This window comes from Chinchilla lanigera, unplaced genomic scaffold, assembly GCF_000276665.1.
Source record: "Chinchilla lanigera isolate Chin_1 unplaced genomic scaffold, ChiLan1.0 scaffold00025, whole genome shotgun sequence".
Taxonomy (NCBI): Eukaryota; Metazoa; Chordata; class Mammalia; order Rodentia; family Chinchillidae; genus Chinchilla; species Chinchilla lanigera.
The window spans coordinates 25,267,747-25,279,182 of record NW_004955426.1 but is presented as its reverse complement, the minus strand read 5'-3'; the positions used below and the strand labels follow the sequence as shown (position 1 = coordinate 25,279,182).

At 38.8% G+C, this 11,436-nt stretch overlaps 1 protein-coding gene across 4 annotated transcripts in view; it reads left to right on the top strand.

Moving 5' to 3' along the window:
* The window catches only part of Mroh2b (maestro heat-like repeat family member 2B), a 65,838-nt gene that overhangs the window by 32,575 nt on the left and 21,827 nt on the right, over positions 1-11,436 (top strand). For 3 of the 4 annotated variants that reach the window (XM_005386246.2, XM_013514925.1, XM_005386245.2), the window contains 5 exons: positions 1,722-1,829; positions 2,358-2,510; positions 5,008-5,034; positions 5,911-6,030; positions 6,199-6,278. In XM_005386246.2, coding sequence (XP_005386303.1) covers positions 1,722-1,829; positions 2,358-2,510; positions 5,008-5,034; positions 5,911-6,030; positions 6,199-6,278 — 488 coding nt within the window. The remainder of the gene's footprint in view (positions 1-1,721; positions 1,830-2,357; positions 2,511-5,007; positions 5,035-5,910; positions 6,031-6,198; positions 6,279-11,436) is intronic. The other variant, XM_013514927.1, reaches the window with a different exon arrangement.

Here is an 11,436-nt window from a genome sequence, read left to right as displayed (position 1 = left end):
TTAATTTTCTATCACCTTGTCTGAAACTCTGTATTGTTTCTATTGTTTGGGTGTTGTTTTGTTTATGTCTGTTTGTTTGTTAATGTGTTTTCATTCTTTATATTTAAAAATAAAAAAATGTTTTTAAAAAGGGTTGTTCCAAACATATTCCAGTGATTGTGGCATATTAGCGACTTACCATCACTGTAAACAAATAGTCCACACCTGCAATTTAAAGTAGGAGAAGTTTATTTTAGGTCACAGATTCAGAGGATTCAGTCCACGATTTGTTGGTTCAAAGGCAAGAATGGCATGGTGGGAGGGTGATGGAGGAAAGGTGCTCAACCTTTAGCAGCCAGGAAGTGGGGGGAGTGCAGCTCATTATTATAACCTCCAGGTCACACTCCCAGTGACCTACCCCTCCATCCAAACCCCTACCTTCCAACAGCTATGAATTCATTACTGATTCACCTATGAATTTATCAATAGATTAACCCCCTGCTGAATGCAGTGCTCCCATGATCTAACCACCTTTCACAAGCCCTACCTCTGAACTCATGAGATTTTGAGGAGACATTCTTCATCTGAATCATAAGAAGAATTATAGCCTGGTATCTGAAAACGAAGAACAGTACTGGCTGAGGCCTTGGTGACAGCAGTCTAATCTATGGATTCTCATGGTAGTTCTAGTAGGATTATGTGACCAAATAAACATAACGGCACTCATGAACAAACTGCAATCAAATGAGACATAACAAATCACAACAAAAGTACTGCAGTGAAATCAGCCTTGGACAAGAGAGATGGGAAAGGAAAGTTGGCGCAGGTAGAAAATATATAGCCTCAGAGGACAAGACAAAGGCTACCAGCTCTCAAGATTCTCAACAACTTAACACACAAGAGCATTTCAGTAGCATTGTGATCTTTTAAAAATATCAGTTTACATAGCTAGTAAGAACTATACTTGGAAATAGCTAGGAAGAATGAGTTTTTAAATGTTCTCTTCATAAAAAAACTAACAGTATTTGAGATAATGAATAGGATGATCAGCCTGATTTGATCATCCCATAATGTATATATGTATTGAAATATCTGTCACATTATACCTGTAAATCTGTGTGAACTTCTTATTTGTCAAGAATAAAATAAAACTTCTTCTAAAAGAATAAATGAGATAAAAGTATCAGTCAACTCAACCTACACTGGTTTCCCATCTGAAATTACAAATCCAAATGCTCTACTAAAACTCATCTCGGCCTTCTATCTGATGTCATCTTTCTCCGATCTCCTCTATGATTACTCAGTTGGTCCCCTTCTGCTGGACCTTAGGGCCATTACATTTTCCTTTTGGAACTCTTTCTCACACTCCTCTCACTTATTCCATGGTCAATGTTACCTTGTTCATGAGTACATCTCTGGAGATCCTATTTCCACTTCAAACTTTTCCGAGCCCTCACAGCCATTCTTTTTTCCCACTTTTCTTGCTCTGTAGCACTATCAGCATCCAATACTCTATATGGACACAGTTACTGCAGTTGTATGTTTGCTTGTTTCACTTCCCCGGGGCTCCCCTGTTGGTTGCTCTGGGTGTGCGCCCCACAGCGACAGGGAGTTTAATGTGCTCTGTTCGTCACTGCGTCCCTATTACCTAGAAGAGTCCTGGCACATGACAGGTACTCAGTAAATACACACTGAATGAATACATGGTTAAACTCAAAATGGCATAACTTTTCTGATTTCAGGGAACAGCATCTATTTTAGGATGCTGTGCTGAGAACCACTTGGATATTGTTCTAAAAGTTCTTAAAACATTCCAAGATGAAGAAAAATTTTTTATGAATCGATGTAAGGTAAAAAGAACCATCTTCTCTAAAGTTCTTAATCAGTACATCAACAAGCAATACAGTTTCCTCAGTGAATGTCCTTTCTCCACGTTATTCTCACTCCTAAGCTCGGGTCCTTATTCGTGTCAGCATGGTTCAAGCCTAGGTCCTATAGGATGTAACAAGTCAGCTCAGTGATGCTCACCTGGAAGGTCCTAAAGCACCCCAAGCGCGCCTGTATTTTCCTGCCACCAACTGTTCAGGACTACTGCACAGCTTCCCTTGTGTATACTCTGCCCGCCCTGAGGGGTAATCCAATAAAATTTTAAAAGCTTCCCATAGTTACCTCTACTAACCCCTCGGATGACTTCATGATGGTCCTGGCTGTTTACATTGGTATAATTAACAGTCTGTCAATTCTAGATTGAATTCAATCATCCCAGTCCAGATTCTTAAATCCTAGAGCAAGCCACAGGATTAGAAAAAAAAAATATGTAAGAGAAAAAATGGATTCCTTAAGTCATGTTATTTTTATCTCCCTCGCCTGGCCTTTAGAGCATTTTCTCTGGGAAAAAGAGCCTGACAAAGACTGACGTCATAGTAATCTATGGCGCTGTGGCCCTCCATGCCCCCAAGCGGCAGCTGCTCACCCGGCTTCATCAGGACATCGTGGCCCAAGTGCTGGGCCTTTACAGCCAGTGCTCTCAGGTAACATTCCGCACAGGGCCACCTCAGGGTCCAAGCCAGGCTTCCCCAGCCTGCAAGGGTCCAATCTTAGCATCTTCAACGACTGCAAGCAGGAAGGAAAGAAGGACGGGAAGAAGGAAGGAAGGAAGGAAGGAAGGAAGGAAGGAAGGAAGGAAGGAAGGAAGGAAGGAAGGAAAGGAGGGAGGAAGGAAGGGAAAGAGGGAAGAGGGAGGGAAGGAGGGGGAGAGGGGAAGGAGGGAGGGAGGGAGAAGGAGAGGGAGAGACATTAGGAAGATTTGTAGGACCTGGTGTGTTTGGGAAACGAGAATGCGTGCAAACAGAAATATTTACTATGAAGAAGCAAGGTCAAATAATTTACTTCTTTCCTAAGGCCTTGGGAAGTGCACATCCTAACTCTTTATGATGCCATCCCAGATCAGTTGTATCCATGATGATCTCAGCCTTGTTTGAACTTGAGATAATTACTCCGGTCCTACTTTAAGGCAGCTGGCTGAGTACTTCTGTGCAGAGTTTCACAAGTGTTACTCAGTGGTAGTTTAACCTTCTCTATGATAATATTTAGAAAGCACCTAGGACAGTGTGTCCCACATAATTAAGTGGCATCATATGTATTTTTATGTGAATAAAACATGTCATTTATGGGGCTGCTCAGTCCACCTCATCTCGTAATATTTTCCCCTTCCACTTGCATCCCAGCCTCCCTGAACCTCCTTGGTACCTGTCAAACAAGAACATTCCAGCTTCAGGGCCCAGAACCGAACTGGAATTCATCTGGCCATTTCTAGCCTCCGAAGCACTTTGCTTCTTTAATAGACTGCTTTATACATATGGTTGATTCAGAACAACTTTGCTCACAAACATTGCGTTCGCCCCTGCAGACTCACCTAGGGTTGAAGTTTAAAATATAGCTTCTCAGAGTGATTTTCCAGAAAAGCTGAGTGAATAGGTCCTAGGAGGGATCTGGAAATCTGTACGCTTAAAAGATTTATGAGTGCTTCTTATCTACAGGCAGGTGTGGGAAGCTTTCACTGATTACGTGCCCGTGTACTTCTCCCCTTAGACTGTTCACACTGCCGTGTTAGCATCTGTACCTGAAGCTCCTTTGTCTTGTCTTCTGTGTCTCCACAAACCACGTTTGATCCATATGTGCTCTTGACATTTATTCCCATACATATGCAATAAGAGCAGCCTCACAGGGAGCTCATAAAGTCTTTGATATAAGCACATGCAAATTAAAGGTTGGGGGCAGGGATTCTCATATTTTAGTTGCATGAAAACTGCCTGAACAGCCCGTTAAAAATAAAAGTGTCTAATAAATCAGTCTTTAGTGATTGAATCACTGAATCTGTATTTTCAACACTTCAGGATCTGGTTCTGATGCTCCTAAATCTAAAAAGCAATAGTGAGAATCAAAAACATAATAAAAGATGTTTTCTGGTGGTCAATCCTTGAGCAAATTACTATAGAAATGAAAGGAGGATGATAAAGGTAATTATATGCTTTTAGCCAGGCGGGGTGGTGATGGCAGTAATCCAAGCATTTGGAAGGCTGAGGCAGGAGAATTGCTATGAGTTCAAGGCCAGCCTGTGCTATGTAGTCAGACCCTGCCTAAAGACACATTTTAAAAGACATGAGTTAATTATAAAATAAAAATACTGAATGCCCAAAAAACGGCACTTTACCTTGAAACACCTGAAGCCAATTGTAAATGTTGTGTATTGTGACAGAGCAGAGGGAAAAGGGTTTTCTGAAGTCCAACAGAAAGCTACAGCACCGGATGTGGTGGGAGTGACTCTCAGCACGGGGTACGCTGAGGTAGCAGGTGGAGGTCTATGGGGCATGCGCAGTTCAGTTTTGTGTATTCTTACCAGCTCGGTTCAACTTCTCACCTTTCACAGGCAAAATTAAACATAAGCAAATATGAAATTGGCACATGCCGAAAGTATTCCTAATGTGTGATTTTCACTGGAACAAGTCTGCACTTTTACCACAAGCCTTTAACTGATATGACTGTACTCATAGTTCCAGAGTCACCTGCCCTGTGACTTCACTTTTTTCACTTTTCATTGCTTTCCCTCCGAGAGCCTTTACCGTTTTTCCTCACCAAAGTCCACTAAGAGCCCTTAGTTTAGATCACAAAGCCTGGAAACTCAAAGGACTGTCATCCTGATCCTGGCTTCTGTAGCTCACTCTTGACTCACCTGCAGGTGTACAAACTCTCACTTTTAAAACAAGGGAGGAAGTAAACAGCACCCACACCACCCCTTGGCCAGATTCCACTCAGTTCTCTCCTTCAAAGATGATGGATGGGGGCTGGGGATTTAGCTCAGCGGCAAAAGCGCCTGCCTGGCAAGCGCAAGGTCGTGGGTTCGGTTCCCGGTACCGGAGAAAAACCAAAAAAAAAAAAAAAAAAAAACAAAGATGATGGATGGACCCTTGGGGTGGGGATCCCGCTGACTGCTAATCACTGAGATCTGCTTTTGCTTTTAATTTTCAGGTTCTGGGCATGTCTATGATGAATAAGGTATGAAATGGTGACTCGGTGGTAGATGGATGGCAGCTGATAGATAGATAGATAGATAGATAGATAGATAGATAGATAGATAACAAATCATGCTCATTTAAAATATCTCAAGCATCGATGGCCTCTTGATTTGATTCCAATGGAAAGGGTTGCAATACCATATATAACCAATTACTCTGATTCTGAAGCCAGGATTCATGAGCCCAATCAAGGACAAAACAAGGAATTCTGCTGTGGCTCCATGTGGTTTATAACATGAGCTGTAAATGGGATAGGCCCCATCAGTGGGCTGTGATATCAAGTTAATAAGTCACAAAGACCAAAAACATTTCAATGAAAAAAGTCATAAGGGGAATAGAAAGTTTTGTGCTATAATGTCTGTTTCTTCTTTGTAAGAGAGAATCTTTTTGGTCTATGTTCTGTGCTCTTGAGTTACTACTTTGAAAATGATGCATGGTGCATTGACTATGGTTGTTCTCTTATTTTGTTATGAAATTTTGTTTTACTTTTTCATAAAATAAAAAATAATAAAACTCTTACCAAAAACTGTATTAAATATAGCAACAGTAAATACCTTTTCATTGAGTTACGTATTAGACATATGCTGGGTAGGTAAATCCTGGATTAAAATATGAACCATTTTCTGTGTGGGCTTATGGTCAGAGATGTGAAAGCCCGTACTCTAGAGAAACCTCAGTCTGTGATCGGGTGGGAGTGGGGTAATCTTTGCTTTTCAATTTCCCTGTAATTTATTACCTAGATTAGGGCTGAGAGGTCAGAGGAAGCAAAGATTCACTACAAAATTAGGTCGCATGTTTATGGACCTTGCTGTAGTGCCTAAGCTTTTAGCTTGGACTGAGAGTCATTTCACTTCAGGACATGGATCTGCAGATGAGTTTCACAAGAAGCATCACTGAGATCAGCATTGCTGTCCAAGACGCTGAGGACCAGGGCTTCCAGTTTTCCTACAAGGAGATGCTAATCGGCCAGATGCTGGTGAGTGTGTGGAGAAAGAGGAAGGCAGGGCCTGGATTATCCCGCTTACAAACCGGGAAGACTCCCAGGCACATAACGGATCTCCTGATTCTCGTGTACCCAAACTTGGAGCTGCCTCTAGGAACTCCCATGAGGCCTTTTCAAACATTCCACTGTCTTGGGTTGCAGGACTTCATTCGGGATGAGCCCCTGGATTCCTTAGCCAGCCCTATTCGGTGGAAAGCCTTGATCGCCATCAGATACCTAAGGTAGAGAAATTGTTATTCTCATTGAAAAGGTTTTGCTCTCCCTCCTCCTCTCCCTGGCCGACTGACAGATCTATCAGCTCAGTGTGGACCCCCATGCCCCGCCCGAGTGGACACAGTCCACAGTTTCCAAATAGGAGCGTTGTCTCCTTTTAGCTACCACGCTGCCTGAGAAGCTGCTCATTCGATGACTGATGAGACAGAGAGCTGCTCAGCAGACTAAGATGACTGATAGATGAGACGGAAATTTCTGTGCAAAAAAAAATTTTCGTCCCACATCTTGGCCTGCAAGCAAATTTTAATCGTCCTATTAAAAACTTACAGAAGCCTTAATCACATACTAGTTGGTTAACAAAAAACCTGAGGAAGAAAATAAGTTTAAGCAAGATTTTTATCAGATTTCCCACTGAAGTAAAATAAATACCAGTTTATTGTTTAAATGTGGAAACTATCTAAAAATTTAAAATAGTAGGCATTTATAGTTACCCTACAATTAACATTTTGACATTCTTCCTTTAAGTGTTTATTTCTCGTCCCGTTTTGATTGCAAAGTTGAGATCCTATTTTACATGTGATTGTTTACCCTGCTTTTGCTAATTTCATGCTATATATTCCAACATTCGAAGTTCTTCACAAACATTTTTAAATTTTTGTTGATGTTTAATTGTGATAAAATATACTACATAGCATTTATCATCTTACCTTTAAGCGTTCCAATTAATAGTGTTAAGTACCTTCACGTTGTTGACAAATCAATCTCCAGAACTTTTTTATCCTGTAAAACTGGAACTCTATGCTCAGTGAACAATAACTCCTCTTTCTCTTCATCCCAAGCCACTGGCAAGCACTCACCACCCTATTTTCTTTGTCTGTGAATCTGTCCAGATACTTTAGCGGGTGGGGATATGTATTTTAGAGGGTGGGGATGTAGCTCCGTGGTAAAGCACTTGTCTAACATTCATGAAGCTGTGGGTTCAATCGCCAGTACACAAGAAAGAGAGAAAGAAAGAAAAACGAGGGAAGGAAGGAAGGAAGAAAGGAAGGGAGGGAGGAAGGAAGGAAGGAAGGAAGGAAGGAAGGAAGGAAGGAAGGAAGGAAGGAAGGAGAAAAACAACAACATAAACAGATACCTTACGGAAGTGAAATCATATGGTATTTGTCTTTATGTGATGGATTTATTTCACTTATAATGTCCTCAAGATCCACCTGTGCTACTAGAACATTAATCATTTTGAGGCTAAATAATACTTTATTTTATGTACTAGATGTGATCAAAACATATAGTGAATGTTTAAATTTTAAAATTTTATTACAATAAAACACACATTGTAATTAATACTCCTTGAAACACTCCTGCTCTTTTAAAATACATTTATTCCATTGTTCTTGCCACTTTCTAAAGCTATTTTGGAACTAATCCTTCATGGCTGTCTTTAGTAAGTCTCTTAGTCACTTTCCTGTGACCAGACACAGTATTCAACACCTAAAACTGGAAGGAGGAAACGTTAATTTTGGCTCACAGCTTGTACAGGTTTCCGTCCATAGTTGGCTCCCTCCCTCTGTGGCAGGGAGGCATGGAAGAGGCGCATTACAGAGGACAAAGAACTCCTGGCACAGTGACCGAAAGCAGAGAGGGATAAAGGGTGCGGAAAAGGAGACAGACCCACACCCCCAGTGACCCATCTGCTCCGACCAGGCTTCACCTCCCAACATCACTTTCACTATGAACTCATCAGTAGAGTACTCTGTTGATGAATATCATGGCCCCATGATTCTGCCACCTCTTGAAAGTAGACAAAGTGGACATAGCTTTGGGGTGACACAACACTCTAATCCACAACACTAAGTGTGATCAAAACTACAACAAATGCTCCTGCCAAGTGCCATCCTTGGAAGGGCAGGCTGTTAGAAATATTATGGTGTGTCCTCGTTCACCATATTCACCAAATCTGGCATGGTGCGAATGCTGACTTGTCCCTAAAGTCAAAATAATCATTAAAAGTAAATATTGGAAATCAATTCAGCACACTGAAGCAGCCGCAGCAGTACAAGTAAAGGCATTCACAAAGGGGAACTTCCAGAACTGCTTCCCAAAGTAGCAAGGATGATGAGATGAGGGTGTTAAAAGAGAACGGGAGTGGTTTGAGGATAATTAAGGGCAATGTATCTTGAACTGGGATAATTTTTAAAATACTCCAATGTTTCTTGTACTAGAATAATTTTTAAAAATAATTTAAATAATCATTATATTTGTAGATCACACCTTATATGTACTACACTTTATTATTCATTCATCTGTCCATGAACACTTGGGTACTTCAAAATTTTAGTTTAAGGGAATAATGTTGTTTTGCATATAGTTGGGTAAATATCTATTCAAGATATTTCAATTATTTGGGGGCATACCTTAAAGCCTTGGATCATATAAAAATTTTTTTTTGAGAAATCATCATATTGTTTTCCATAGCCATGGCACCATTTTAGAGTCCCATCAACAGCTCATGGGAGTTTCTCCACATTTGCATCCATATTTGTTATTTCCTGGTGTTTTTAAGATAATCTTCCTCATTTGAATGAGATATCATCTAATTGTGGTTTCAGATTTGCATTTTCCTAATAATTAGTAATATTGAGCATCATTTCATGTGTTTGTTGGCCATTTGTATATCTCCTTTAGAGAAATGTCTGTTCTAGTCTTTTGCCCATTTGTTATATCAAGTTTTGTTTATTTGTTTTTTTGTTTGCTTTGCTGAGTCATAGAAGTTCTTTATCTATTCTGGAAACTAAACCCTTATCAGATACATGGTTTTCAGTATTTTCTCCTGTAGGTTTCCTTTAACTCTGTATGTGTCCTTTGATGCATGGAAGGTTTTACATTTGATGTAGGTCCATTTGTCTATTGTTGCTTTATTGCTTGCATTTTTGGTGTTATTTTCAATAAAACATTGCAAAATCTAATGCCATAAATCATTTTTCCTATGTTTCCATCTAAGAGTTTAATAGTTTTAGCTCTTACATTTAGATCTTTGAATCACTGTGAGTTGAGTTTTACAAATATTATAATAAAGGGTCTCACTGCATCCTTTTCCATCTAATTCCCAATATTTGCAGAACAGTTTATCTTCAGGCTACAAGGCAACAATAAATAAATGAGTTTATATCAGACCAAAGGGTACTATACTGCAGAAAAAACAGTCAACAAAATGAAAATGCAAACTAGGGACTAGGGAAAATATTTACAATCTATATATTTTATAGAGGCTTAATATCCACAATTTATAAAGAACTCATACAACTCAATAGCAAGAAAACATATAATTTCATTTTTAAAATGGGCAAAGATCACATGCAGACATTTCCCCAAGGAAGATATAAAAATGTACAGCAATTATATATAAAGGTGCTCAACATCATCAATTATGAGGAAAGTACAAACCAAAACCGCCGTGCGATAGCACTTCACACCCATCAGGTTAGATATTATCAAAACATGATATTTTTTTTCATTATCTGTTTGTTTCTTTTTTGTAAGAATCTTTTTGGCTTAGGTTTTGTACTCTAAGTAGCTACTTTGAAGGTAAGGAGAAGCAGTTTATTAATTATTTCTATCCTTTTATTTTTGTTATGAACTTTTGTTTTACCTCTTCACAAAATAAAGATGTAAAAAATGGACAAGCGCTGGTGAGGATATAGAGGAAAGGGAGCCCTGCGTTCTGTTGGCAGGAAAGTATATTGGTGTAACTAATCTTAACAGTAATGAGATATAATTATTTCTGAAAAATACATTTTGGCCCGGGGTGTAGCTCAGCAGTGCAGCAACTGCCTGGGAAGAGCAGGACCCTGAGTTCGATTCCTGGTAACAAAAAACAAAACAAAGAAACATTTTGTTAGTACTGTAGTTTGTACCCATGACGTTTACATTCAGCTTAGGGAGTGAGTACCCGTACTTAACATGTCTTGATTCTTTTCATTATCCTTCCCTTTCTGGCCCACCTCCCTCCCTCCCTCTCTAGATCCTCTACCACCATTCTCATTATTATTGTTATTTTTTAAGTTCATGTTTGATCGCATTCATTGTGAGTAATTGGTACATCTTAAATCTTTTCATATCTCCTTTTCCTCCCTCTCCCTCTCTGCACCCTCAGTTTTTTGGTCTTCTCTCCATTTGTGAAAGATCTTTTTTCCTGTTTCATTTTATTAATCTTTTATTTTGTTCTTTATTTGTACTATGAATAAGTCAAATGAGAAACCATATGGTATTTAAGTTTGTATGTCTGATTTATTTCACTTAGCATTATGTTTTCAAGGTGTACCCGTTTTCCTACAAATATCTCAAATTTACCTTTGTTTATACCTGAGTAGTATTCCATTATGTATAGATACCACACTTTCTTCATCCATTTATCTGTTGATGATCATGCCATATATTTCCAAGATTTACCTACACAATTTTAAATTGTGGTGCTATAATTACTGGTATGGTCATATCACTGTAATATGTGATATGTAATATGATATCTTTAGCTCTTTGGGGAAGATATCTAGAAGGGCAGTAATTAGGTCAAATGCAAGTTTTATTTTTAGTTTTTTGAATCATCTCCATACTGATTTACATAATGATTGTACTAGTTTATATTCTCACGAATAAACATTATTAAGTCTTCTAATTCATGAAGACAGATGTCTTTCCACTTGTTTGTGTCTTCAGTTTCTTTCAAAGATGTGTTATGATTTTCACTATGCAAGTCTTTCACTTTTTTGGTTAAGTGTATTCCTAAGTGCTTTATTCTTTGTGATTCTCCTATAAATGGAATTGCTAATTTTTTTCAAATTGTTCACTTTTATAGTACAGAAATTAAGTTGATTTTGATGTGTTGATTTTGTGTTCTGTAATTTCCCTGAACTTATTTGTTCTAATGGTTTTTTGTAAACTTTAAGGGTTTTCTATTTATAACACCATAGACCTCTTCCTTTCCAGTTTGGATGGCTTTTTATATTTCTTGCCTAATTTCTCTGGATAAAACTACTACTATGCTAAACAAAAGAGAAAATTTACATATTTTGTCTTTTTCTTAGTCTTGGAGGCAAATTTTTCAGTCTTTCACCATTGAATAAGATGTTAGATACAAGTTTTCAATATATGATATTTATCAATGAGGCA